Below are 27,652 nucleotides of genomic sequence, written 5' to 3'. Positions count from 1 at the left end.
GAAGGTAGGCCTATGGAGAGAAGTGAGGCTAGGAGAGTAGATGAGAGGGAGGATGATATCTGAAAAGAACCGGGCATGGGACCTTCACTTTATGGATCTCCTCAACCTCCTATACTTCGAAACCCTAAGGGCCGTCTATCGCGACATCTAACAGGAGATACTGCTCTTACGGGAAGCTAGCCACGGCGATCTGACGAAATTCAGGATAATCGAGGGGAAACTTCGAGACCATCACGGACCCCATCGGTCCTCCAGTATAGCGCGACGGAGTCCGCCAAGCAGTCGAGGGGCTAAGAGGGCGTGGAGCGGCAGCTTGTGAAGCCACGCCGGGATTCGGTTGACCTGATAGGGCGAACACGGCCATGGCAGGCGAAGTGTAACCCAAAACGCCATGCCCAGGGAGCTTGGTCGTGACAAGCTATCTCAGATGCAGAAAGAGGAGGTGCAGCCAAGACCAGAGATGTCTTGGAACACTGCATCTGAGGACTCATTTGGCGGCTGCAAGGCGATCGCCATTGTCACTTCATCTACGTGCGAGGAAGCCGAGGCTTGCGATTGGGTTGCCCGCGCGGACTAGTGATATTGCTCTTTTTTGAGCTCATGCGAGTCAAGTTGCAGAAACCTCGTGAGGGCCCTGAAGATCATCGGCCGTTATCTCCACATGAGCCAATCACTCAGATGAACGGTCAACTAGACTTCACGCCACGCTAGCATGGTCACATCGCTCCATTCGGATATTGATGCTGGAGGTGTCATTGGATACTCGATTCGGGTCTAACCCCCTGTCAGGGCCGGGATCTCGGTGGCGTGGTTTCTCCGTGGAACCAACACAGGTACAATCTCCGACGGGATAACACGGGCATCCGACCCTGCATACACATCATACATATCAGGGCTGAGAGGTGCGATGTGACCACGAACAATCGCATCTGCAGCGAAGGTATCGAAGGATCTAGCGGGTCCATTGATCGTCAGGGATCGGCAGTAAACAATGGCCCTAATTGTGCTGGAAGATAGTTGAGTACTGCAGTCCAGTGCAATTCGAGCAGTTGCTTAACGAGAATACTCTACGTCTCAAGTTAAATTCTTTTTTGCAAAGCGAATTATACCTGACACTAAGCAATGATCTGGTTAACTGCTTTGTGCAAAAAGGAGTACAGAGTACCTGCCCAGGTGATCCTCTTAACCACAGTCACATTGCATGTAAACCCTATCTCACCAAGCGAAAGCCACCAACCGCCCCAAAGCTTCTCATACAGCTGCATGCACGGAGTACCATGTGAGAGTCAGCTGGTTCGCCTGTGAGCAATATGAAGTCTGCATGAAACCATAACCCCACAGTGTCGTCTCCGACGGAGACCGGTCGGAGAAAATTGATCTCGAGAAATGCACTCCGAATGTACAGTCAAGGTGCATTGTATGAGAGATAATTACAAGTACTCCGTTGTAGATTGCAGTGTCAAGCCACCATGCGTTTCATGCAGATTACGGCCCAGAAGGTATCTATAGGCCACCCGTGAACATGCAGAAGGATGCCAAGAGATCTCATACATATTAGAATTGGACAAAGTACAGGTCATGAGAGAGACTCAGATCCAATCAAACTCGTGAGATTGATGAAGAAAAATTACTCATAATAATCGTTACTTTCGTCACAGATACTGGGAGGATAGCCCCGCGTTCTCCTCAGTCCCATTTCCGTCGTAGCCCTCATTAAGCAGGACTTCAAGCATATCAAACTCGCCAAGCATAGGCCCGGTACCCCCGAGACCCTGATCAACCACCCCAGTGGAGGAATTGAAAAATTGGTCTAGAGGGAGAGCAAACCAATCGGGCAGCGCCCCCGTAGACGCATTATCCATGCTCTGAGAAGAAGCAACATGATTGGGTGATCGGTCCATCTCAGTCGGGAACGCCGAATTTGAGTCATAATAGTTGTGGTATACAGATGGCGGAGGAGGCATGAAAGAGACGTTGAGATTGGACGAGTTGATCGGCTGGGCGGGAATGCTTGCTAGTGGATCATGACCTGATCCCATGCCGTTGGTGTCCACATATCCAAGACCCGCCCCGCTTGACGTTGTATCATGGTTAGTGGGCCAGGGTGCAGGGCCATCGCGACGTGTCTCGCGTGATGGTGAATTGGGTCGTGAATTAGGGACCGAGGTGCGATCGTGGCCATCTTCCGCACCCCGGTCGTGAGGCGCAAATCGCAGAAATCGCGTACGGATGCTGCTGGTGAGGAGCTCAAGTAGTCGGGCAACGGTGTTACTGATGTGCACGTCATCCACGACATAATTGCGCAGTGCTTCGACTGTTCGATCCTGCAGGTCGAGTGAAACTCGGACGTCGTCTTCCCGGGCACCCAGTGTGAAAGTCTAAATTGGATATTAGCGCTTTTTCGTTGCCTTATGTTGACTGAGAAACATACTTTGAGAATAAAGATCATGCCAGACAAAATTCGGAAGAAGGTTCGAATGGGCGCATGCCTCAGACGTCCTTCGGGGACGAGACCGTCCAGAACTGTCTGCAGAATTTTGCGCGAGGAATCAATCACTTCTTGTATATAATGCTCATTGACACGGTAAAGTTCGTTCAACGTCTGGAACCAGGTGTTATTGGTGTTAGATGGCCCTTGCCCTGGTCGGGCAGCGTTATTCTGGGCAGATTCGTTGGACATTGTTGTCCATCGATCTACCACTGCTTGCAGAGCAAGAGAATTTATATAGAGACCTGGTCATGTTAGCTGAAAGACCCCTTTTTCTGAGACTATCTCAACTCACGCGTATACTCAAGCTCAATCAAAAGGACGCTCCGCATGGCCGGCGAGACTGTTTGTTGTTAGCTCTTGTGCCCGTGATCATTAAAGAACATTGACAAACTCACGATTGACACTGTCAAGCTGCTGTCTGAATTCTCGCAAATACGGCTGGAAGCGGTCTATTTGTTCGCGATATCTTCCACTTCGGATTAAATCCATGGTTTGATCACTTGATGCGAAGAGCAAATGATTGGCTTGATAGACGATCTTTGAGATACTCATCCAGCAGTCTTGCATGCGATCAAGATTGGCATCGGCGTCTTTTGCATCAGCCGCAGTTGGCGTGATGTCTTGTCCCCACTGAGGGAGTGGGAGCATAGATGGAATACCTAGACGTCCACTGCTGTGCGTGATGAAAACAAGTATTAAACGGCGCAGTCGTCGTTTACGCGTCTGCTCAGTGAGGGACTCGTTGGTCACTTTCGCATTTCCTTTGGGGTCAAAGACACCAAGCTCAAATGCCAAAGCTTGCGCCGTGCTCAACAGCATCCAGGACATCCGATCGGACCGCCAGGCTGGTTCCAACCACTTTTGGAACGCAAACCTCCCTTCAGATCCTCTTTGACCGGTATTTTCACCATCGTGATCCATGGGGTGATCTGCCCGGCTTTGTGGCTGGGGGTCTGTGTCTAGAAGGGAGTTTTCATCATCACCTGGCGGGAAATGCAGGTTTCGTGGGTGCCATTCAGTCAAGAGTAACATAGCTTCTACGGTGCCCAGGGATCTCAACTGTCCGTTCACACCAAGTTTGCCTGGCGTTGAAGCTCCCAAATCAAGCGATTTGGGCCGACCAATGCCCGATGTCCCGGGATCGAACTTCTCTTGGCCCCAGAACAAACGCTCTATCATACTGCGTAGATATGCCCAGAGGCGGTCGTGGATGTAGAAAGCCCGCGTATTGGCGCCATCGCCCTTGGGCTTGAGATGCCTTGAGGCAATAGTGAGGATTGTGACCGCTAACACTGGTTCGTCGGTGAGCAGTGCGCGGTGGGTAGAAAGGTGAGAGAAATCAGGGATGACGACTGGACTCATTGGCGCTAAGTTCTCGTAATAGTAAGCCACGTAGTCCATGCCTTCATCCGCTGTGAGCCATCCGGCACGGACGAACCGCAATCTGGACCAAGCCCGAATTGCATCGTTGTATGCCGTTTCTGAGGGTGGAATGTTGACAGGACTTTCTCTTTGAGGACCGGAGTCTACAATCTGGGGATCTACTGGAGCTGCTGCTCCAGCTGGGTAATAAGTAGACCCACCCATGGACATTCCTGATCGAGGTGTCCGTACAAATGACCCCCCGAGGCTTCGAGGCGAGCTGCCCTGCGGTAAGGGCGAAGGTCCCGAGTTAAAAGACGAGACGGAGCGACGTGCAGCGAACCTGTTCTCAAGGCTCTGGCGGTTAAGGTCCTCGGTCCTACCTGCCGCTTCAGAAAGTAGATGCAAGGCGTCGTGGGTATTGGTGATTGCAGGCGACAGCAATTCCACGGCAGTTCTGTTCATCATCGGAGGGCCCCCGTAGCTCTGCGGCGCGGTGCGCTCGCCGACAGGGTAGGTGGGCGCTCGTGATATCGGAGCACTCGGTGTGTACCGCTGGGGTGGTGCGGGGGAGCCTCGGGCCATCTCTGTTGGGGACGCACGGAGTCATGGTCGAATTGGGGTGCTTCGGAGGGCGCAAATGGAGCAGCCTCACTGGGACTTTCATTCTTGGCTACCTCGCCAATCATCATCCGCTTGTCGCGGTGCAGAATGGCTTCTGCCTCGGTTTCATCGTCATCTGCGGCATCAGATGTCTTGCGCTTACGGCGAGTAGCTGAAAATTCACATCGTTTGCTTTCGCGGCGGCAACGGACACAGGGTGGGGGACGTGGGTTATCGACACCTTTATTTTTATTTTGTGATCAGTCAAAGTAGATCAGATGGAACGGGGACATACTTCCTAGGTCGCACTTGACCTTGCGTTTGCGGCATGGGTCACAGGCCTGATAACCGCGCCTATGGTGGGCATCATTGGTCTCCGACTTGCCGTGAAGGCCGCTATTGGCGTCCTGGCCCATGTCTGTCCTGTCGTCGAAGAGTGGGTAATTGTCTGGGGAAGACCCCGACACAAAGCGACACAAAGCGAAGATAAGGCGGTGGGGTGATGGCTGACCAATACTCCGAGCACTCGGAGAGAACTACAAGTTAGGGTTAGACAAGGCTGATTGATATATAGTTTCAATTGAAATCTTTCTGTTGAATATGTTGACTTGTGTTTCCTTGAGAGTCTGTTTGAAGACCGTTGTTGTCCATGTGGTCTGCCAATTCTGCGGGGTAAATCTACAGTACCCCTTGAAGCAACAAGGGGCTACTATGTATGTCCACATTATGCATACAGTCTGCAATTCAATGAATTCCATTGGAATAACAGATCAAACCTTAGATCTTCTGTCTAATGTTCATAAATTACATATGTGCACCAATTCCGTGACAAGCCGAGAGGGTAATCAGACCTACAGATCGCTCGTATCCACCCAAATGACATGCTCACACCTTTATGTATGTACATTAGCGTGGTTGATCAGCCAATGGCTGGGAATGATGTCTTTGCCTTGCCCGAAGCAAGGCTGACATTCATCTTGGACACCGACTCCCAGGCTTTGCGTGGCTGTACCACCTCGCCGGATGCTGCACTGTCGGTGCTGCCACGTCTGGACAAACTCGGAGTCAGTCGCCCAGTGAGAGCCCGAACACCACCAGCTTTTCGGGCAGGAATCTCCGAAGTACCGGCAGTGAGAACGTAGAGAAGGTATTTGAGATTGGGGAGTGTGTGTCGAATGTCCAGTATACGTAGACCTTGCTTGCTGAGAAGATATTCGATGTCTTTGTTCAAAAGGAACACAGCATACTCAAACCGCCATTCCACACTCACCGGATAAAGAGGATATGTGCGAGATGGGAGCTGTACGGATATGGGGTCTCGGATAACAGAAGTCGAACCGTTCGCGTTGACTGGGTATGGGAGGGCCGCTGACAGGTAGAAAGACAGCAGATAAACCAAATGTGCTGTGTGTCCTAATGCTGCCGCCACTACCTGCCGGTCGATGTCTTCAAAGTAAGAATTCGGGAGGGCCAGCCCTGCGATGGTGAATGCGAGAGGTTTGTCAGGAATAGGCTCGACGGGGTAGACTGTGAGGAGGTCCTCAGCAATACGTCGAATCTGACCCTTCGTTTCCTCCGCATTTTGGTTGAGCAAACGCTCGCTTGCAACCAATCGCTCCTGAGCTTCAGGAAGATGACTACGTATCTTGGCTTGGCTGGTGCGACCCTGTTGCATCGCTTCTTTCCGAGCCTTGATACTGGCGATCAAATCTTCTTTATGCTTCAGTGTTGCGCGAACTCGCTTGCGTCCCGCGGCGACATAATTTTTGGCGAGAGCAAGCTTCTCTAATGACTCCGCTGCAGCACCGGTGGTGTTCAACGAACCCTCGTTCTGTTGCAGAATGGAGCTTATTTGCGCCTCCAGCTTTTCCCTGGTTGCCAATGCGTCCTGCACACATTCATCCAAATTGGCCAATTTCATCAAAGCGTCATAAGGAGAAGACGGCAAGACGGTGCCGTCTGCACTGGCCTTCTGTCCAGGGGCTTGCAATGGCGTCTCAATCGGTGGTAAATCAGTCAGGTTGCTGTAGACACCATCCGAAAAATGAAACAAGATCGAGTTCGCCGGAAGTGGCTGATGGAAGCTCTCGAGCGTCTTTCCCAAGAATTGCAATGACCGCAGATGAACCTGCAGCTCAACTAATATTATGTGTTCTGACATTTCTGCCGTTTTCGCCCAGATCTTTAGGGTCAGTTCATCCATTCGGGAGATGTGTGGACCACATAGATTCAGATCAAAAGACCGAAAGCTGGGATTGTTTGCACGTTCAATCACTTCGCTGATGTAGACCGGCTCTTCAAAGCCCTCGCAATGAAGTGAGAAAAACGAGTCCACCATTCGGCTATTGATTATGTCTTCAAGCTTGACCTGTCGAGTTCGAGGGTTTGGGTCGTTCCAAAACAAGGTGCTTCGGCGACGGGGCCGAATCGCGAGATCGTTGTCTGTATTGCCATTTTTATTTCCATGTGACTTTAGATCAGTGAATGACTTTGATGGGTGTAGAGGATGGCTTTCGTTTTGCGATCGAATCTTCGAAGGTGTCTTTGAGGTATAAGGGATGTCGTCGTCATCAATAGTCTTGCCACGAGTCCGAGTCGGGAGCTGCGTCACAACTAAGTTACGAATAGATATGCCCTGTAGGTGTCGAAGTCTGCGATTCTGATATGATTGTTATTGTTTAGATCAATAAGTCTTTGAGTAACAGAGACATACCCAAGCGTAGAGCCACGGCCGCTCTCTGCGGGCACTTTCAGGCTCCGTGTCCGAATCCATGGCCCTGGTGCAGGCGCAGGGGAGGCACGGGTTTAAGTAGTTAGTCGCGAACAGATCAGATCGCTCATATTAATAGAAACAGAATCAGCGACCAACAAATTGAGGTTGAAAGCAATTGAAGCGTGTCAGAGGATGAGCCGATAAGAGATGCGGAGAGCAAGCAGGGCCGCCAAGACCTGCGTGTTCCCCGTCAAAAAATCGACCTCCCGTCTTCACGCAATTCCGCAAATCAACACCTGCGCCATTCGATTCCCACTTGTGTTGCCAACTCCAGCCCTATATCAGCAGCACGCAGCCTCCGGATCGGCCGCAATGGCCTCCATCAAGCAGTCCTTCCAGAAAGTGCTGGACTCAACGGCACTCGCGACCACGAAATTCATTCGCCGACCTCCAATTGACCCGAAAGCCCCGATTCAAGGAAAGCCGAGACAACCGTCTTCAAATGCATACAGAGATCACCAGGATAAGGAAGGTCGGCGGTTACAGAAGGCCCTGAACTCGCTCTCTCACGGCCAGAACATCTTCGTGTACCAGCACCTTCGCACGAAGCAGGTCGTGTACTCATTGACTCGTTACTTGGAGGTCAGTAGCACCCCATCTTTCAAATAGCCATGGAAACGTCGACTCGGGGGCTCACCCGAGCTCCCGTTCCCCCCCCTCGCCGGGCTTTCGGCATTGCGCAATTTTCTAACCCTCATTCCAGAAAGCCAATGTTCTCAAGCAATGCGTCTACCACGGCAAGAAGACCGTCCCCGCCGAAGTCCGTAAGGACATGTGGGCTCCCTACTTCTCCGTGCACTTCGACGAAGCACAAGTCGGATTGAACGTCTACAACCTGCTACGCCAATTCGCACTCCTCCGCCAACTCTCCCCGCCCAAGGAAATGATTACCGTGACGAAAGAATTCCTCGACTCCAAGCGTCCAACAGACCCGCGCGACCAAAAGGAATGGGACGACCACAACATGGGCCGATTGGGTCATATTATGAAAAAGAAAGAGCGCGCCAAGGTTCTCATGGACCAAAAGGCCACCTCCATCGCTGATGTTGCCTTCGCTCTGGAGAAGCACACACTCGCTATCACCGAAGGTATCCCTGGATACACCAAGTCCGGATACAAGACTCTGAAGGCGCGTAAGCGCAGGCGCGCGGCCCTCAAGGCTGCTGAGAAGCTTGCTGAGGAGCGTGCTGGAAACATCTCCGCTTTGGAGGAGCAGCTCCAGGCTGAGATCCGTGCGGACCTTTCTAAGCCTGAGACACAGCAGGTCAAGATCCTGTGGCAGGACTTGTATGATGCGCAGTACGCGAAGGAGTGGCCCGAATTCATTACCCACGGTCAGCTGCGTTTCACCCGTAACCACCTTATTGGTCAGGAGGATGCTAAAGGAACCGATGTCATTACTGATGGTACTTTCGAGGAGGCTAAGTAAGCCTTGGGTACCATTGATCTCCTTTGGATCTCGTCTGCGTTTCCTGAGCGTCTGACGATAGTCATGCATGTGTTGATATCTTCTTCCATCTGGTTCCGACCCGGGTGATGGACGGGGCTTTTTGTATTTTCTTTGCCGTGTCTTCTGTCTAGCTTTATTCTAGCATTCATCGCCACATAAATTGTACTTTTAGATATATCAAATCTTATTCTACAGCCACATTCTAGTGGCTTCAGTACACCGGCTCAGAAACCATGTCAGTATGCTAATTGGTCTACAATCTTACTTGAATTGAATAAATTTGATATGTGGGGAAAAAGTCATTTCATAACAAAGCACGAAGCCTAATCTCATACAAGTCAAGTTTAGGACGAAAGCCTAATGATAAAAAAGAAGTCCTATGCTTACAAGACATCCAGACAACCACGTCCGGCATCAGATAAAAAGTTTAGAATTTCGAAGAAACAAAGAAGGACAGCGGACCGAGTCTGCCATTGGTGCAAATGTAGGGTCTCGCAGACAAAGTATCCAAGGGGCACGCGTTTGCTAGCCTCAGGAGAGCGGACGACCGGGAAGACGATCTATCTCATTTTCAAATTTCGTATCACTTCGTTGAGCCGGGTGCATTATTGGAGCTCTTGTTCGGGCTCAAGATATCCACGGAGGGAAGGTCGTTACTTTCATTGAGAGACATTTCAGGCCCGGCCTCTTGTTCACGGCTTTCGCTGGCCATTCTCTGCAGTGTGTCGTTGGTAGCTTTCTGGGCCGCTTCGGGGTTGTCTGCTAGGCCGGCTGAGACGATGGACTTCCGTGCTCCTTCGACAATACTATCGGCTTCGCTCATGCCTTGGGCTTGTGTATTATCGCCATCCACGCCTATAAGATCTGCATTGTTGGTAACAACATCTTTGACGCGATTGGAATCAAGTCGGATGACCATGATAGAGAGATTGTCTGTACTGAATCGTGCAAGTGCGTGATCAACCAGAATCCTTGAGGCTTGTTGAGCGTCGTGCTCGTTGCGGATCAGATCGACGGCTTCTTGATCGCTGCAGACGTCCCACAGCTGTTTTCAAGTTAGCGCGTGTTTTATCATAGAAAGGACCAAAACTTACGCCATCGCAGGCCAAGATGATGAACTCATCGGCATCTGGCTGGATTACCGTCTCTGTTGTGTAGGGGTGTCCAGTCACAAGATCCTTCAAGTAGGCATCGCCCAGGGCACGCGTAACGGCCAGAACTCCATTGACACGGTTGTTCAGGATAAGTCCTCCGGCATTGGAGATTCTTTTGCCCTCGTTTTCGTCGCTTCCCTTGTGGTCATATGAAAGGCGGAGGGCTTTCCCATTCCGACATAACACGATACGAGCATCGCCCACATTGGCTGTGTACAGAACTCGTGAACGAATGGCCTTGTCCTGTAGTTTGGGAAGTACAACACCCGGGGTATCTTGGGTCGGGGTATCATTGTTTTCTGCGGCATTTTTCGTCGCTGCTGCCGCCGCGGGCGCGATGGCAGAAGATCCGGTCGCTGATTGCGAACTGGGTACACGGTCTTCCCATCTGAGAACAGCAGTGACTGCTGTGCAACCAGAGTTCTTTACGGGAAGCTTCTCCAACTGTTGGTCCACGCTAGTGAATGTCTGATCCAGGAGTTCCGGAACAGGGGTGTTGGGGCTTCTGCGCATGGCTTCCTCGAGAATCAGATGTAATTTCTTCCCACACCACTCTGCGGCAAATGTTCCAGCGTGTCCATCAAAGATCGCAAAGTAGCCATTGTCCGTTTCTATCACATTGGAGGAATCCTGTGAGGCTTGCGACACACTCGTCTTGAGGGGTGCGCCATTTGTACCCGATGAGCCCGGTGCGGGGGTCCCCAAGAAATTGTACAGATAGGCATGCGTGTCCTCCATTGTACGGCGGCATTTTCGATTGCGGTCCTCGGTCACACCCACGCGGAATGACGACCGAGCGGTCGGTCCAGATTCACCAGCAGAGTTATTGAACGAACCCTGGGGGACGCTGAGGGCCGGGTCCATCTTTCCAAGCTTGTGGAGCGGGCTTTCCGAGATCGAGGGACTGGTGCTCAGAGAGTTGTCACGACCGTTTCCACTCAACGAGCTCTTCGCGTTGCTGAAAAAGTTGGCGGCTTTGGTGACAGTACTGCTTCTGCGCTTCTTCTCGCCGGCGGGGCCCTGGTCTTCGCTCGATCGCCGGAAAAATCCAGCGCCCGGGGGTGAGAACTGAGAAAACTTCTTCTCGCGCGGACTGCTGCCGAGAGTGCCGGTAGTGTCGGTCTGGAGGGTCAAGGAGCTGGGGTCAAGACCGGTCTCTGGGAGAGTGTCTACTTTGTCTTTGGGTGGGCTCGAGGAGCCACTGAACATTCTGTTCAGTAACCCACCCTGCGAAGAGAAACTGCGGCGCTTATTTCCTGCCAGCTTGATTGTATCCCTTCGAGAGGAATGAGGCGCACGGGGTGGTTTGGGGATGGAGCGGGGCGAAGATGGGCGCGAGACTGACGTAGGAGTCGGTTTAGGCGGAGGTGGATCAGTTGGGCTAGAATCTCTGGATAAATCAGCGATGAGTGTCTCGAGGACCACTGGGGGATCTGAAACAGGAGAGATGGAGTATGATGGATTAGGCAGTGAGCAACAGACGTGTGATCAATTGGGGGCGCATAGCACAATCACGAGGGGAAGTAGCTTTTTTTGCTTTTGAAGAGATCAATGACAGAGATCAAAAGACCAAACAAAGTGATTCAAAAGGGTTCAGAAGGTTCTGAGAACCCAAAGGAGTGAGACCGACGCTCCGTACAAGAGATAGCAGTGATACGATGTATAATGCAAAGCGCGTATGGAGTACAAAGTACATCCACCCCGCAATGGAATTCACCACTTACAGAAAACTGATAAATTGATGGGCGAAGAACAATTCGAATGGCGGATTGGTATTCAGGAGGAAAGTGTCAAGAGAGAGATGATGCGATCAGGGAGAACCACACGTTAACTCCACGGCTCACGCGGCAGCGAGCGGAGAGAGCCAAGGCCGGGGTGGAAACTATCGAATTTCCAAGGTTATCTTGATTTGAGATTACTCCGTATCTGAATCGTTATATGCAAGGCACTCAGATCTGACTTCGGGACCTTTCAACGTTCTTGGCTTTGGAGATGCTATATACCCCGGATTCACAGTCGATGACGCGGGTTTCTTGTTTCTGGACTATGATGCCACTACAACCCTACATATATATTGTTTCGAAGATTGATACAGATGGAATGCAGATTTAATTACATTCGATCATTTCTCTCTTACATCCCATATTTGGTTTGTAAGAACGAGCATGATAAATCCGGAAGATCACCAATTACTGAAGTCCCCATAACCGCCGGATCTGGCCTTTTTGCGGACGGGCTCGGGCTCGGGCTCATCAACGGATCCCGAGATCCCACTCTCGTCCCGAGCTGCTAATGCTGCCTTCAAATATTTTCCAATGCCACCCGCACTCTGCTGTGAATCTGCAGCCCCACGGACTCTCTTTCCAGTCCAAGTGACCTGATCATCCTCCGCACGGCGTGCATTCTCTTCTTCTTCCTCTGCAGATGGGCCACTAGCACCCGAGGCGCGCGATTCTTCCTTCCGTCGCTGAGCGAGGAAGTCCTCGAATGGGTCTACGAAGACGGTAATGTCTCTGATCCGGACCTCGGGCGTTGGTCGATTCGTGTTTGCTTCCACGGGGTGTGTCTCGAGCGAGTTCAAAGTGGCAGATGATGGGGTAGGGTCGTCGATGATACGACCAAAGATGGTGTGTTTGAGGTTAAGATGGGGCAGAGCCCGGTAAGCGATGAAACTAGAGCATGTGTTAGATCGAACAGCGCGGAGAGAGCAATGGATCACTTACAATTGACTGCTGTTCGTGTTTTTGCCCTTGTTGGCCATACTCAAGGTTCCGCGACCATCGTGTTTTAAAGGCCCATCGAACTCATCTGAGAAGTATTTGCCCCAGATACTCTCGCCGCCTCGACCAGTACCACTGGGGTCACCACCTTGAAGCATGAAACCCTTGATATTGCGGTGGAAAGGAACATCCTTGTAGTAGCCCTTTTTAGCCAATTGAATGAAGTTCCAAACGGTCTTGGGCGCGTATTCGGGATACAGCTCCAAATTCAAATGACCAGAGGTGGTCTCAATGCGCGCATAAGCCTTGGCCTTCACGCGACCACGCTTGAGCATGAAATCCTCCTCCGACAACAATGCAAGCTCGGCAGATGTGTGTGGTGTCAGCCCAGTGCTAGTGAAAGAAGCGGCCGCCTTTCCTGTTGTAAATTTGGCGGCATTGTAAGGCGTGGGCTTCGCAGGCTGCGTGGTCCCAACCTTGGTGGTAGCCGCAGGTCCAGACTTTGCAACAGCTTTAGAGCCTGTTGTAGCAGAGGCAGCCTGCTGGGCACGATCAGCGCGGGCCTTGGCCACGGCCTCTTTCGCTTTTAAGATTTTCGCTGAGCTACCAAGCGCATTGGTGTTGACGCTCCCGGAAGCCTGTTGATCCTCCAAAACTCCCGTCTCCCCTTCTTTGATATAGTTGAAGGAGCTGAGGTTGCGCGACTCGATGTTCTGTGGGTCCTGCAATGTGATGATGTCCTTCCGACTGAATTCCTCATCTGTAACCAGATCGCGCCACAATTTCCCCTTGATGTTCAATCGCTCTACCGTATCCCAGGAAAACACGTTGCCCGTATTTCGCAGCGCGACAATATGTGTGTTGTCCGTCAGGATCTTAAAGGTGACTGGGTCCACATAGTCGCCGTCCTCATTTTTTGCGAGAGTCAATTTGATGAGCTCGGAGCTCTTCAACGGCGACCCATCGACCGGGTTTGTCCCATGTTTCTTGATCCACGGAAGGATGTTCGTAATGTCAAAGAGCGTTCCATTTTGTGTGCAGACCGGATGCGAGAATGGTTGAAGGGAGAGGGAGCAGAAGTTGAACGGTAATCGCTTGAATGCGGCGTGTGGACCGCTCTTCTTGGCCTTCGAAACGCCAGCGCCCGCACTAGCCGAGAAGGCGTCCTCCGATGCCCACTCGGAGTGTGTGATCTAGAGAAATCATGTTCGTTAGCAAAGTTTCGATATGCGATCGCGCGCAAAGAAGGAGAACGCCAGTAATTTGCATACGTAGAGTTTATCCGTTCCTGAATGTGCTGTTAGCCAAGTCTGGGACACACACAGGCAATATGGGTCACATACCTTTTCCCATGGCTGGCTGAGAGGGTGGGTGATGCTGGCATAAGTTTGCGCTCGTCTCGGTGATTCAATGATGGCAAAACCTTACCGCTTTGGGATTAGCCTAATCAACGTGGGGATCTATAAATGCCATCCACTACTTGGTTCTCAATCTGGCGGACACTCTGGCGCGAAGAGAGAGAAAGATCAGAGATCATTAAAACAGCCGGGTGAGAGCTCTTGATGCGAGAGAGAAGAAGTAGGAGACACAATTTCCCAAAATACGCAGCGTCACACATCTACTTCAGATAGATCCTGCTTTTAGTTAGTCCTAGGTACAGAGCAGAATCGTAGCAAAATGAGAACTGGGAACAATATTGCTACCATACACTTTTCGCAGAGCCTAATCACCAGACAAGCTCGAGGGATAATCATACATGTACAAGAGCCATCCTTCCCGCTAGAAAAGCCCATGCAGGGAAAAAAAAAAGAAACATTAAAGAAAAGAACGCTCGCGAGACTCAAATCAGCCCGCAAAGTGAAAACGCCTGGACGATGTAGGTCATGAACTCATTTGAATGTAGAAGCCAGAGGCATGGTGCTTAAGCAAGCAATGGCTGGTACTTCAATGGAACCACCCATTTGTTTCCGAAATCGATTCCGTGGCGACGGCGAGTGCCATACTTGCGCCAGACGATCTGAGGAATTCCGATGTCTGCCACAGCCACGGCCACAGCCCAAGAAACTCTTTCGGCAGATAGAAGGGCATTCAGGATTCCGGTTTTTGGCGCTCCGAGACACACCACGGATGTGGCATTCACGCAAAGTCGAGCCCCGTCCGCAATGGTAACCTCACCTGCAGGGTTCAGATTAGTCAAATTGTGAGGGTCCAAGGATTTTAGAGGATTCTTACCAGTAGAAGCATGTAGACCCGAAGGAACGTCGACGGAAAGCACGCTGGCGTTGCCTCGGTTCATCCATGAGATCATCTCAAAGGCCACAATTTGATCATCGGTCCGGAGATCATCAAACGATAGATGCATACCGAACAAAGCGTCGATCAGCAGGTCTGGGCCTAGGTCGGAGGTGGCCAAGCGGGCGGAAAGCTCGTCCCATTTGAGCACGCGTCCACCAACCTTACGGAAGATGTCAAGTTGCTTACGGCAGTTTTCGAGCAGTTCAGCCTCATGCTCCAGTCCAAGTAGACAAACAGTCACTCGGTGTCCACGGTTGCGTAGGTGTCGAGCCGCAGCAATAGCCCGGGCTCCAGTGCGGTGATTGCCAGTGATGATGACCATGTTTGGCGCAGCAGCGTCGTTAGAAACAAGCGCCACAGCGGCCTCTGCAATGCCTCGCCCTGCGTTTTCAGTGATGATTTCCTCAGCTAGCCCAAACTCGGCGACGGAGATCTGCTCGATCTCCAGAGTCTGCAAAGGGCTCACGGTAGGGCAACTACGATTGGTAGTTGTAAGGCGGAGCGAACCTGCGCCAGATACATTCGGAGCAACCATAGGCGAAACCGATGACCGACCAGGGCGAGGGCTGGTCGTACGGGAGATGTTCACATGCAGCTGGCTACGCCCCAGTCCACTGAGCTGTTGCATCATTGGAGGGGCGTGTATGGCACTGTCTTTGCGGGAAGGCTGTGCTCGTGGCCGTTCACGTGCGGAGAGTGGCTCGCCGCCTACCTTCATTTCATTGCTGCCCTCGAAGTCTTCGCCAGTGGTATCACCGGTGTCACTGTTCTGTGGACTATCAAGCACGTTTTCGGTCCAGTGGAGGTTTTTACCGCCATTGGTTCCGGGCTTGATCTTCCGGTTGAAGCTGACCAGACGCTCTTCGTCCGCAGTAGTGTCATCATTGCGAATTTGTTCAAAGACAGTCCGCTTGTCAAATTTCGAGAGATTGCTTGCAAAATCGAATTCGCCTAGCTCTTGAATGTCAGTCGCATCCTCGGTAGCCCAGCCACTAGGATCCTCGGTATAGCGGCGTGACTTCTTTTTACGTAGCTTCGGCCCAGATCGCGACATGGGCTCCGGCGAATCTTGGAATGCAGGGCCCGCTGGCTCCACAAACGCAGTCTGACGCCAGCCCTTGCTCTTAGGGTTGGTACTTGCCGCAGCGCCGTGTTTGGCAGCATGGCCTCTTTCCACACTCTGGTTAGCTCGTCGGTTGCGCTGAGGTGTCAGCTTTTGAGGCGATGGCGCCTGTGGGCCTTGTCCCAAGTTCTTGTTGGTGCCCCCTTGCGTTCCAGTATCCTCGCCGTCTGCATTCAGTTCCAGACTGCTAAACGGCTCGCTCAGAGAGGACGAGATCGTTGCGGGGAAATGTTTAGCGGATCCAGCCGGTGGTCTATTCTCGGCTGACGGTTTGGACTTGATGGGCGTGTAGCTGAGGATAGCCGGGTCCATAAAATCTTGCTGGGTCGGAGTGGCTTGAGTTGGGCCCAATGGCGCATTCAATGGCGCATATGATTGAGGGCGAGAATGAGCCTGCGGCTGAGGCACATGCTGAGGCTGTGGAGGAGCTTGGGTGCTGGTTTCAAGAGATAGGTCGCCGATCACAGAGGCATCAATAGAGTATTGCGCAAGACGCTGGCCGTTCCAAAGCAGCGTGACTATGAAAATGTTAGTTTTGATCCCAAAAAACGCTGTGGCTGGTCAGCCTACCGTTATGAAGCAACAGCTGCTGCCCGAAGACATTGGCAACCTGGCCCACCAGTCTTGCGCCCGGTGGCTCCTTGAGTTCCACGAGGACATTGTAGCCAATGAATTCCGAAGCCATGTCGATTGTAAGCTTAAGTAGTCCAGCAAACAACCATTTGACTAGGAATTCCTTGGTTCGGAGAAAGCGCGTTGAACTTGGGAGGGGGGGTCTAGGCTCGGATGAGCACTCTGAATAGCTTAATCCGAGGTCACGTGCCAGAATGCTCAGCCCGCTGCTCGCCCGGTGGAGTCCTTATCGCAAGCTGCCTTATCGCCTATCGCGATAAGCCGTGGGGTGAACCTTGGAGGCCCTTTAGGGCTAGGTAGTAGGTAGCAAGACCTCGGGAGTATGAAGTAGCTTATACTCCCGTGAAGCAAGGGATGAAGTCTACCCCGTGATGTACATGTGTGCATTCAGTAAAAGAGCCCACCGGGCTTTCTAGCTATGATTGAATGCTCAATCAAATTCCATGTCCGTACTCCGTATGTTCTGATGGCAACCTTGGAACCTCTCAACTTACAACATTCGCTCGTACAAAGGTATCACATATGGAACATTCAACCACCTGGGCAGTGGTATCAATACTATTTGGTTGTGATCAATAAAAACTAACATTGATACCACATATTGCGTTGCACGATACCCACATCCGTCCAGACACAACACCCGCTATGTTATATAGATCAACAATAGTCCAAGTCATCAAAATCATCAGGGTCCAGATCAGTTGTCGGCTTGGGCCTATTGGCTTCAGTGATGCTGATCAGGTTTGAATAGAATTCGACCACTCGTGGATGCACCATGACCTTGCGAGGCTCAAACCCTGTGACCTGCAACCCCTCCTGCGACACTGCTCGACTGAGTGCGACGTAGGCTTGACCCTTCTCAAATACTTTGCCCAAGTTGACCTTCACACGCTGGAGAGTCTGGCCCTGTGCCTTGTGGATAGACAGGGCCCATGCCAGAATCAGTGGCACCTGTTGACGCTGTGCTTGCACCTCTCCATTAGGAAGCTCAATCTTCCACGTCTCGGGCTGGCAGAGTAGATGACGCTCTGATCCATCAGGTTGCATAAAAGAGACCAATGGCCATTTTCGAGCCATGGATGCTGATGGTTCTTGGAATCCCATAGGTTTCAACTTCTTACGAGCATGCATGGCTCGCTCATCGTCGCTGCCGATCCCATCGGGGTCAGCAGGGTCTTTGTCGTTTGCTCTGTACAAATCAAAGTAATCTTCACTCATAAAAGCCACCACTTTTCCAATGGAACCGTTGACAAGTGAGTCCTCCATGTTCTTGATAAGCATGACTTGTGCTCCTTTCTTCAATTTGATCATGGGAGGCGCCATGCAGTTAGACAATAGTCTGTCACGGTGAGTCTGGTCTTGAATTGACCCGGAGTCTACTGCATTGAAGACCATTGTGTCGCCCGAAAGTCTGCCCATCCTTGCAGAGTTGGCACCTTCCACTTCTGCGCGAGTTGGGAATCTATATAGGGTCAGTTCTGTGCCCGCTCATTCATAACAATGCAACGTACAATTCGGTTGCTTCAAGAGAATCGTGGAAATCAAGAGGCCGCGAGAGCTTTCTGAAAGCTTCAATAGTCCTGGGTGTGATTTTTCCGAGTCGCATTTCATTCAGCATATCAGCAAATTCTGGGTCCCTTTGACGGAACACGTTTGTCAAAAGGATGGTGTGTTGGATGCAAGTGGTCCACGAAGCAGCAGCAAATGCAAACTTGGCCTCACGGTTACCCCCTTCCGGCACAGGAGGTAATTGGAAGAAGTCACCCGTGACAACAAGTTGAATTCCTCCGAAAGGTCGACCGTTGTTGCGCATCCGTCGGGCGATTTCTTCCAGTTTATCAAACAGATCTCCATCGACCATAGACACTTCATCAACAACGAGAACCTTAGTACGCAACCAGCGATTCCGGGCTTTCTGATTTTTCTTGATCTGTAGACGATTAGTCTCATTTGCTGCTGGGGAGATCATTGGGACCAACCTTTTTGACCAGTTCGGGAACTGGCTCTTTGCCCAAACCTATTCCCGCAAAACTGTGCAAGGTCACACCTCCAATATTGCAGGCCGCAAGGCCAGTTGATGCCGTGACTGCAACACGATCAGGTTCCTTGCGATATTTGCCACGCAGCTTAGCAATGATTTCTCTCATGAGCACTGATTTACCAGTTCCAGCGGAACCAGTGAAGAACATGCTTTTCCCTCTATCAACCACTGCCTCCAGAACCGCTCTTTGCTCATCACTGAGGAAGACAGCAGCAATCTTCGCCTTAGGTTGAGGCTTGACATCAGGTTTCTGGGTCTTTTTGGACGCCTGCCGCAACTCCTTTTGCTCTGCCTTGATAGTGCTCTCTGACTTATTCCAAGGCTCCGTGTTTTTGGTACGTTTTGGTGTCACAAAGTTATTCTTCTTGTCTTCGAGGGGTTCCTTGGCTTCCTTGGTCCATGGAAGTGTCCTTGGTTTCCTCACGGGTGGTTGATAATGCGTCGGGGGTGATGAGGACCATGGCATTGGCACGCTACTTGGAGGGACCAATCCATCTTGGGAAACGGAGGGGAGATCTGGGTAATTGACGTCTCGCGGAGCTTCGGTGGCGCTTATTGCGGTGTCCAGGCTGGGATAAGTGACCGGCTTTGAGGTGATGATGTTTGCAGAACTCGGCGCAATTGGTGGCTGTGGTTCATCGAAGTCAATGTCATCGTCAAAGTCATTCTCAGTAAAGAAAACTGCGCTGTGGAGGGACCCCAGCGACGATTCAGATTCGATCTTTCGTTTGATGCCGGAGGACTGAGATTGTGGTCTCGGGGGAGCTGATGCATTCGAGCGCAGGAGATCGGACTGGACCAAAGGCTTTGGGCCCCCACCCGGGTGGTCTTTGACAGCCTTTTTGAACATGGTCCTGCTTTGGGAGGGTGCGGTTCGAGGTGAGGATGAATAGGCAGATGAGCTCAAAAATCTCCTAGAGCAGATGCAAGAGAATTGGAATGTGTGAAGCCCCGCCGCCCTAAGTCTAGCAACATGCATAAAATAGAATGCAGAAGAGCAATTGCGGACGTAGAGTCACGTAAGTACTGATAGGCACGGATATTGATTTTCCACGCGCGTTGGAGGACGCGTCTATCTGCACGTGACCGCTTAAGATAAGATGTCTTGTACAATATGTTTTCTTGGAAGGACCAGCTAGATGTGCCTGAGAGCTATCTGTTTTATAAGACTACCCAGGTGGTAAACGAATGAGGTGATAGAGTAAATCAAGCCATAGTATCGAGTGGCTAATCGAGCCTTGGAAGTACAAATCCATCGATACTACCCGGACAGAACGTCTAATCACGTGACCCTTATCGCCGTGAAAACGCGCGGGATGAGAGTCCAAAACCGAGACAGTATCAACAACCAATCGCAAGGATATTTTCTCAGGAACGCGAGATTGAGGCATTTTGCGCCTTGCGACCATGAAGAATGGCAGAGATGGCTGTTTCGGGTACGTTTAGACCACTTGAAAACCGAGTGCGCCAACATCGTGGCCTCAATGCTGATGAGATCGTGTTCTAGACAAGGACTACCCTTTGAAGGGCGTAGTCATTTGCTTTACGTCAGTTCAAATTGAAAGAAGGGCAAGTGAATCCTCTCCCACCGAAGCTTTTGATATGCAGCTGACTTGTATACCATCAATCAGACGCCATTGACCCAAATGGCAGAGCAAATGGGCGCACTGCATAGTGTTCATCTTACCTCGGATGTGACACATCTACTTGTTGGTGATACAAATAGCGACAAGTACAGGTACGTTGCAAGGGAACGCAATGATGTCCAGGTCATGAAGCCAGAATGGATTGAGGCCGTACGACAATCATGGACTCAAGGAGAGGACATGAACATACAGGCGGTGGAAAAAGAATACAAACTGCCAGCTCTATTTGGGCTGAAGATATGTATCACTGGATTTTCAGACCGTGAGCGCCTCCGTCCCCAATTGGATTTGGGACCTTGCTAACATATTCCACGCAGTTCCTTTCCGAGCATACATGCAGAAGACAACGGAAGAGAACGGAGCCGAGTATCGCAAAGATCTGACAAAATCTGTCTCGCATTTGATTGCGCGCGACTCGAGTGGCGAGAAATTCAAATTCGCAACGCAATGGAACATCAAAGTGGTATCGGTGAAATGGTTTACCGACAGCATCGAGCGCGGGATGATCTTGAATGAAGATAAATATCATCCAATGGTACCACAAGAAGAGCAGGGTGTTGGGGCATGGGATCGATCTCTCCCGTCACAGAGGGAGCCCTCTCGGAGAGACAGTGTGGGCACCAAAGACAGTCCGGGGAACCCACGCCCTCGAAAATTGCGCAGGATGGCAAGTACCAAATTGGTAGATCAGAATGAAAGTATTTGGGGTGATATCGTCGGAACAGGGTTTGCCAATGAGACCAAAGGAACCGATACCACCCCCAAAGGCCAACAACCTGAAGCCTCCAAACCTACGATACAGGCATACAAATCTTTTGCTAGCGAGACTACTTTCTCAGAAAGCACTCAATCTAATCAAATGCCAGCGCCAGCGCCAGTACCGGTGAAAGACACTGGCTTTTTACATGCGACTTTCTTCTTCATCGCTGGATTCTCTTCTAAGCAGGTATGTGTTATGCTTCCTAAAAACTTCACATGGGTGAGTGTTATGGCACTGACTGGTAGTAAAGGCCAAAGTTCTACGGGAGCATCTGACTTATAACGGAGCTCAATTGGTAGATTCGCTGAACGATTTTTCCCGGCCTGCTATCCCCAAAACTGGACATGGATTGTTCATCATGGTACCATATCAGACCCCTGGCTCGCAAGTACCTTCTACGGACGATATGGCTTTCGAATGCGAAGTTGTCACAGAAATGTGGCTGGAAAGGTGCATTGATGCCCGGGCGTTTGTCCCACCCGAGTCCCATGTAGCGAGCACTCCATTCTCGAAATTTCCTATACCAGGTAAGTACTGAACAGTCTTGAGGAAACGAAGGCTCTAACATATCAAGGGTTCCCGGAAATGCGTATCTGTTCCACTGGCTTTGGAGGCATCGATCTTCTGCACCTTCGCAAAGTTGTAGAATTGATGGGTGCTGTATATGGAGATTTCTTGACACCCAAAGCATCCGTTCTCGTCTGTAAAGATCCTCAAACAGCGAGTCTGGACAAATTGCGTCATACGGCAGAATGGGGGGTTCCAGCTGTCTCCGCTGACTGGCTTTGGATATCGATACAGGCTGGTCAAACGAAGCCATTCGATGCATACATCGTTCGACGGCCCACATCTCAAACCAACGGTGCCGAGAAAATTGGCACCTCCTCTGCAAAGCGAAAGCAATTGCACAAAACTGTTGACGAACGACGAGCAGACTCACCGCTGAGAAGCTCTGTCAATGCCACAGCAGCCAAACTAGACAGAAGAGACTCTGGAAACGGGCTTCCGAGCCGAACTGTACCAGTCATTGGCGATGGTTTCGTAGATGATGCACCAAAACCGTCTGTTCCCGAATCTCGATCGCCATCCCCGGCTAGAAACTCAGAACAACAAGCCGGAGAGGAACCTGGCACCAAAGAGGGCACTCCAAGCACCGAACCCCCACCCAAACCAGGTCCATCAGCGCTGGACACCGCACTCAGCGGACTGCTTCAACAGGCCCGAGCAGCCAAATCTAGACAACAATCCGAGGCCACCAAGGACGGTGGCGACCCACCCAGACGAAAGCGCAAGCCCCTTCTAGGCCGTGCTCCATCCCACACCTCAGCAAAGGTACTCGAGAACCCCATCTCTCGCGCCAGCTCAATCGATACACTCAATGACGACGGCCTGGGCAGCGCACTCGAAAGCGCCCAGCCAACACGAGAAAACTCTCAATCCCTCGGCAGGGGCGAACAGAGCTTATCATCTATGCTCAGTGGCGGGAAGTTTGATTTCCTCAATGACCGACTGCCAGCTCACGCTGAAGACGAAGATGAGGAAAACCAGCAGCCACAGATGACACAGCTGGATTATGAAGATCCCGATGCGGCTGCTATGAGAGCAGAATTCCTTCGCAATGCGGGGAAGCTATCAACCAAGACCAAGACCGATAGCGGCGTGCATGTTGGAGAGGTACGGGAGCTAGAGGATCTTGGGTGGGCTTCTGGTCGTAGAACGAGGAAGCAACCTGTTCGAGTCGAAGACGAATAATGTGGATTTCTTTTCAAAAGCTGGAATTGGATGCATCACAGTTTGCATATTTCGGCGCAGGCGTGGCATTGCATTGCGAATGGCGCCCATTTGTTTTTTTGTCGATTTGAGTGATATCTAGAGCCCCGGTTACGGCTTAATACTAAAGCATGAAGTTCTCTCACATGTGCAATTCAAAAGAAAAGCAAAGAAAAGAGCGTGGAACGGTAGTCATGTACTCAAACTTGATTCTGCCATTTGTTGTCCAAAGTGAGAACATTAAACTGGCAATCTCGAGGCTAGCAAAGCTTTTGAACAGATACAAGCAGTCTTAATTCAGGTGGGAATCTTGAGGGTGGGGGTAGGAGGGGACTAAACTACTGCTGGTACATGTCAAAACGTTATGGAATACAGGAAAGTGACGAAGTAGGTGAGTTTGACATGTAGACACCATAGGAGCAGAAGGGGGTGTGGAGAAGTCAGAAAAGGACAGAGATGCAGAATGTACAAAAGAGTAAAGGGAAGGAAGAGGCAGATGAAGAACAGTTTCGTGGGAATCATGAGTGGTTATACAAAGGTAGTCCGGTGATTACGCCTCCATTGCCGCAGCCATGCCGCCAGGCAGGGGAGCATCAAGGTCCAGATTCTCAACGGTGCGGCGGTTCTCGCTGCTATCGCGGAAGAGGTTTGAGAAGTACTTGGTGGCAACATCACTCTCTTGCTTGATTTTGGTGACCTCTTGCTTGCGTCTGCCCAGATCCTCGATGTCCTGGGATAGGCAAGTTTGAAGATTGCCAGCGGGCATGCGCAGCATGCGGCGGACCTCGGTCGAGATACGGTTGGCATTAGAGTGGACGTAATCCATTTCGGCAAGAGTGGCGGCAATCTTGCGCGACAAGCGGGGAGGAAGAGTTGACGGAATAGAGTTGAGCACATATGCGGTTGTCAGAACAGCTTTGTCATGTTAGCGCAAGTTAAATCGTGCATTGTCATTGGAAGAAACTTACCAGCAGCAAGGATACTGGGGAAGAAGAGTCTGCGCATGTTGTTCGGGCCAATGAGTTTGACGGCGCTCAAGGCACTGTCTACCCAGCTGAAACCACCCAATGCTCTACCACCCAGCACAGTGACCGCTGTCATTGCAACGCCTGTTCCGGCCAGCTTCTCCTGGCGCTCCCAGAGACCGGCAACATCAAAGAAGTCCCACAGCTCAACCTCGGTTTCAACTTGTCGGCCAAACGTGTGACGACGACCACGGCGGAACATAGCATCGGCCCGGAAGTTGAGCGGGGTGAACTTGTCTTCACCGATGTGCAGCAGGCCAATGTTTTGGATGAAACCGACCCCTTGAACTGTCTTTTCCCGAGCGTAATCCTCACAGTTGTTAACCGAGAGAGCAATTTGATCTAACATTGCCAGCTTCAAATCCTCGGCGTATTGGAACGCTGAGAAGAGACCAGGATATTCAACACCAAGGTCTGCATCGGATACACGGGTGATTGTATCAGTCAAGGTTGAGCGAGTGTGATTATAGACATCATCGCACGAGTCATCGATGGCCTTGTTGACGCCTTCCGCAAGTTCTCCCTTCTTTTTCTTTCCATTCTCGAAAGCAGGCTCAAGCTCGGCCAGCTCGCTTGTCACTCGCTTGAGCTCCGCTTGAGCAACATCGCGATTGACAGTGGCGAGGGAATTAAGGTCAGCCAAGAGGTTTAGTAGATAGGTTCTTGCAGGCGCAAGCTTGGAACGAGATCGCTTCTCAAGGACAAAACGCCGCAGGGCTCCTTCAAGATTCTCAAAGTCTTGGAGTTTCTCGCGTTCTTTGCCCTTACCCTTGTCATTGGGGTCTTTCTTGTCATCGTCATCATGCGGATCGGAGCCACCGCCATCACCACCACCGCCACCGGAGCCTGATTGGGAGATAGCAGGGGGTGCAACTGGAATGGCATTGCTTGAAACGAAATGAACGAGCTCAGTGGCCTCCTTGTAAGTGCGAGGGCTAAGTTTGCCAATTTGATCCAAGATCATGCGCTCACAACGCTGCTTGTCACGGATTTGGTCGAATCCATTGACAACCATGAAGATGTAAGCCTTCTCATGAGCAGCATTTAAAATGAACTCCTTTGCAGAGAGGGTGAAATGGTTAGCTGCTGATACGACGAAAACAACAACGTCAATCTCTTCCTGCCGAGCAAAAACGGCGGTAGTCTTCAATGAGTCCGAGTTCAGTCCCGGTGCGTCGATCAAGGCGATGTCAACGACGCCGTTGTTGAGTAGCGACTCGTCGATAGACCGTACATCCTTGACATAGACTTTGCACTGCATGTACTTTGTGTTCTCGATCACAATGTCTTCAAGCTGAGCGAGAGTATAGACATCAAATGTGCTTTCATCGTTGCGGTTGTATGGCGTATCCTTGTGCACAGCGTGGACTTCCTCGATTCCACAATTCTCGCGAGCGTCGAGAACTTCGCAGAATATGCTGGTACAAGGCTGCTGGTCTTCTGGGAGAACCTTTCGACGCAGCAAAGCATTGCAAAATGTCGATTTTCCTGCGTTCAGATCTCCAGTAATCAGAACCTTACTCGAAGTATCCTCGATTCTGTCACGCAGCGAGAGAAGATGCTTCATGCTTTGGCTGATCTTCCCATCGAGGAGCGAAGCAATTGATGACTTTTCCAACGAGTGGACTAGTTCCGCCTGCGATAAAGCGCCCAGCTTCAGATCAAGTTTGAGAATAGAAAACTCCTGCGCAATCTGTGGAGTCATCAATCTGGGCTCTGTCGGGGCTCGTCGTTCAGCGGAGGTGCTGGATTCTGCTAGATTGTCTCCGCCCATGGTGGTAGCTGCGCGTCGCAGGTCTGGACGGGGTGGGGTAGTCGGCCTCTCGCTGCCCCCAAATTCCGAGTTGGTGTGATTCAACTGTGGCCGACTCTCAAGAGAAGCGGGTGTGTTTTGTACCGAAGGATAGTGGGCGGGCCATTGACGATTCATATCCTGGAGTTCCTTCAAGGTATCGATAGTCCGGGAGATTGCGCGACCAAGTTTGGTGCGGTTCGAGTTGCTGAAAAGTTGTCAGCTTTCAATTTCCAAGACGACTTTGGTCGGAGACAAATTAGACATACTAAAGAAGCTGAGAAACATGGCTGGCAACCACTTGCTTTTCATGTTCAGCTGTATACTGTTAAACCTTGATTCGGATCCTTCATTGATAAGGATAGCAGAACGTCTCAAGTTACATACCAGCCGGATTCCATTCTCCAGGGCGCGTTGGTGTATGCACTGGTGTCGGTCGATCCTCCATCAGTCCTGCGCGCCAAGCCGCGTTCGAGTCTTCCTCCATGGCGCTTTCGTCGGCGATGCTCCCCCCGTAGCCGGAATCTTGGTTCAGCGATGTCATCAAAGCTGTAGCACTATCCGAGGTTGAGCCGTTGCCGACAGTCATGTAGGACGGCGGGGGAGGGAAAAAAGGATTCTGCTCTGGAACCTCTTCCTCGCCAGAGAATCTGGACGAGGTGGCTCGAGAGGAAGAACCCTCACCAGAATAATACTCCTGACTCATAGCGGACGTACAGCCACGGCGTGGGAAAAATCCATCAAACAGCAAAAAGTTGTGTTTTTGAACGTTTGATTGGAGATGAATTCCAAGGTTTGATGACGTCGGTCCAAAAACGGACTAGCGTGCATGTGACCCGGTACCAACGTAATGTAACTGTAATATGACAATACCGCGATTGATGTCACTGTTTCTAGGTACTCACCTAGACAGGCCTCTACTTTTGAATTTGAACATTACTCCTTCCTTCGATCAAACGACTCACTGTCGACTCTCACCATGAATGTATGATCTACTGCAAAACCCTCGTGATAGACTTTTTACTTACAGAACACCTCTCAGATTGTGGAATGGGCTTTTGGCAAGCGCATGACCCCCGCGGAGCGTCTGCGCAAACACCAGCGTGCCTTGGACCGAACACAGCGTGAACTAGACCGCGAGCGGGTCAAACTAGAGAACCAAGAGAAGAAGTTGGTCCAGGATATCAAGAAGAGCGCCAAAAATGGCCAAGTCGGAGCCTGTAAGATCCAGGCCAAGGACCTGGTTCGGACGCGGAGGTTGGTTTCACACCTGTCTACGGGTTGTTACAGTTTGGGCTAACCTTATGCGCAATGCAGATACATCCAGAAATTCTATCAGATGCGCACGCAGTTACAAGCTATATCTCTGCGCATTCAAGTATGTGCAACCCGCCCTTCATTACCCCTCTCAAAGTTGCCAATTCGCTAACCTTTGTTGCCCTTAAGACCGTGCGAAGCAATGAGCAGATGATGCAGTCTATGAAGGGAGCCACGATGCTTCTGGGTAGTATGAACCGACAAATGAACCTACCAGCGCTCCAGAGAATCGCGATGGAATTCGAACGAGAGAACGATGTTATGGACCAACGACAAGAGATGATGGACGATGCGATTGATGAAGCTACAGGAATGGAAGGCGAAGAAGAAGAAGGAGAAGACATTGTCAAGGAGGTGTTGGACGAGATTGGTGTCGATCTGAACCAAGCGGTTTGTTTACCCTCATCTCTTAACATGTATACTCCGGGGACTAACTTCTTTCAAAGTTTGGTGAAACACCTGCAGACATACAGAAAGCGCCAGCTAATGAAACACGGGTTGCGCAAGCCATCGGGGGTGGAGGCAATACAAGTGACGATGATCTCCAAGCCAGGCTGGACAGCCTTCGACGATAATCATCACCTTATTTGTGTAATAGGCAGGAATCTACTGATACAACTTTCACCTGTCTTGCTGTTCTTAGCATGCCCTTGAAGATACTCATACCGTTATCAATCTATCACCTCTCAGTGCGTCC

At 51.0% G+C, this 27,652-nt stretch overlaps 11 protein-coding genes across 11 annotated transcripts; 4 read left to right on the top strand and 7 right to left on the bottom strand.

The window, feature by feature from the left end:
- Positions 1-391: 391 nt before the first annotated feature.
- N7506_000842 (uncharacterized protein) lies at positions 392-577 on the top strand (the record flags this gene model as incomplete). The annotated part of the gene is made up of 1 exon (XM_056950138.1): positions 392-577. The coding sequence occupies one exon, from the start codon at positions 392-394 to the stop codon at positions 575-577; it is 186 nt and encodes a 61-aa protein (XP_056816053.1).
- A 1,075-nt stretch (positions 578-1,652) lies between these two features.
- On the bottom strand, positions 1,653-4,872 carry N7506_000841 (Zn(II)2Cys6 transcription factor domain-containing protein; the record flags this gene model as incomplete). The annotated part of the gene is made up of 6 exons (XM_056950137.1): positions 1,653-2,378; positions 2,432-2,733; positions 2,784-2,831; positions 2,887-4,377; positions 4,407-4,697; positions 4,752-4,872. The coding sequence occupies 6 exons, from the start codon at positions 4,870-4,872 to the stop codon at positions 1,653-1,655; spliced, it is 2,979 nt and encodes a 992-aa protein (XP_056816052.1).
- Positions 4,873-5,375: 503 nt separating this feature from the next.
- N7506_000840 (putative UV radiation resistance protein (UVRAG)) lies at positions 5,376-7,229 on the bottom strand (the record flags this gene model as incomplete). The annotated part of the gene is made up of 2 exons (XM_056950136.1): positions 5,376-7,115; positions 7,170-7,229. 2 exons carry the CDS (start codon positions 7,227-7,229, stop codon positions 5,376-5,378), a joined length of 1,800 nt encoding a protein of 599 aa, XP_056816051.1.
- Positions 7,230-7,541: 312 nt separating this feature from the next.
- On the top strand, positions 7,542-8,658 carry N7506_000839 (mitochondrial 54S ribosomal protein mL67; the record flags this gene model as incomplete). Its single annotated transcript, XM_056950135.1, has 2 exons — positions 7,542-7,811; positions 7,933-8,658. 2 exons carry the CDS (start codon positions 7,542-7,544, stop codon positions 8,656-8,658), a joined length of 996 nt encoding a protein of 331 aa, XP_056816050.1.
- A 604-nt stretch (positions 8,659-9,262) lies between these two features.
- Positions 9,263-11,042, bottom strand: ptcG (type 2C protein phosphatase PTC1; the record flags this gene model as incomplete). The annotated part of the gene is made up of 2 exons (XM_056950134.1): positions 9,263-9,724; positions 9,774-11,042. The coding sequence occupies 2 exons, from the start codon at positions 11,040-11,042 to the stop codon at positions 9,263-9,265; spliced, it is 1,731 nt and encodes a 576-aa protein (XP_056816049.1).
- A 973-nt stretch (positions 11,043-12,015) lies between these two features.
- On the bottom strand, positions 12,016-13,906 carry N7506_000837 (PPIL2 family peptidylprolyl isomerase; the record flags this gene model as incomplete). Its single annotated transcript, XM_056950133.1, has 4 exons — positions 12,016-12,505; positions 12,557-13,746; positions 13,825-13,841; positions 13,897-13,906. 4 exons carry the CDS (start codon positions 13,904-13,906, stop codon positions 12,016-12,018), a joined length of 1,707 nt encoding a protein of 568 aa, XP_056816048.1.
- A 568-nt stretch (positions 13,907-14,474) lies between these two features.
- On the bottom strand, positions 14,475-16,656 carry N7506_000836 (mRNA decapping enhancer EDC3; the record flags this gene model as incomplete). The annotated part of the gene is made up of 3 exons (XM_056950132.1): positions 14,475-14,728; positions 14,786-16,489; positions 16,542-16,656. 3 exons carry the CDS (start codon positions 16,654-16,656, stop codon positions 14,475-14,477), a joined length of 2,073 nt encoding a protein of 690 aa, XP_056816047.1.
- A 605-nt stretch (positions 16,657-17,261) lies between these two features.
- Positions 17,262-19,624, bottom strand: N7506_000835 (DEAD/DEAH box helicase; the record flags this gene model as incomplete). Its single annotated transcript, XM_056950131.1, has 3 exons — positions 17,262-18,066; positions 18,116-18,534; positions 18,584-19,624. The coding sequence occupies 3 exons, from the start codon at positions 19,622-19,624 to the stop codon at positions 17,262-17,264; spliced, it is 2,265 nt and encodes a 754-aa protein (XP_056816046.1).
- Positions 19,625-20,052: 428 nt separating this feature from the next.
- On the top strand, positions 20,053-22,803 carry N7506_000834 (uncharacterized protein; the record flags this gene model as incomplete). The annotated part of the gene is made up of 6 exons (XM_056950130.1): positions 20,053-20,081; positions 20,153-20,192; positions 20,277-20,553; positions 20,609-21,237; positions 21,302-21,578; positions 21,626-22,803. 6 exons carry the CDS (start codon positions 20,053-20,055, stop codon positions 22,801-22,803), a joined length of 2,430 nt encoding a protein of 809 aa, XP_056816045.1.
- Positions 22,804-23,371: 568 nt separating this feature from the next.
- Positions 23,372-26,344, bottom strand: N7506_000833 (mitofusin; the record flags this gene model as incomplete). The annotated part of the gene is made up of 4 exons (XM_056950129.1): positions 23,372-23,736; positions 23,790-25,846; positions 25,908-25,956; positions 26,026-26,344. The coding sequence occupies 4 exons, from the start codon at positions 26,342-26,344 to the stop codon at positions 23,372-23,374; spliced, it is 2,790 nt and encodes a 929-aa protein (XP_056816044.1).
- A 273-nt stretch (positions 26,345-26,617) lies between these two features.
- N7506_000832 (ESCRT-III subunit protein DID4) lies at positions 26,618-27,530 on the top strand (the record flags this gene model as incomplete). The annotated part of the gene is made up of 5 exons (XM_056950128.1): positions 26,618-26,623; positions 26,669-26,895; positions 26,956-27,016; positions 27,085-27,345; positions 27,402-27,530. 5 exons carry the CDS (start codon positions 26,618-26,620, stop codon positions 27,528-27,530), a joined length of 684 nt encoding a protein of 227 aa, XP_056816043.1.
- Positions 27,531-27,652: the final 122 nt, after the last annotated feature.

The sequence above is a fragment of the Penicillium brevicompactum genome, assembly GCF_028827555.1.
Source record: "Penicillium brevicompactum strain IBT 35665 chromosome Unknown utg000001l_segment0_segment0, whole genome shotgun sequence".
NCBI lineage: Eukaryota > Fungi > Ascomycota > Eurotiomycetes > Eurotiales > Aspergillaceae > Penicillium > Penicillium brevicompactum.
Note: the sequence above shows the minus strand (reverse complement) of the source record. Positions and strands in the feature narration are given on the sequence as shown.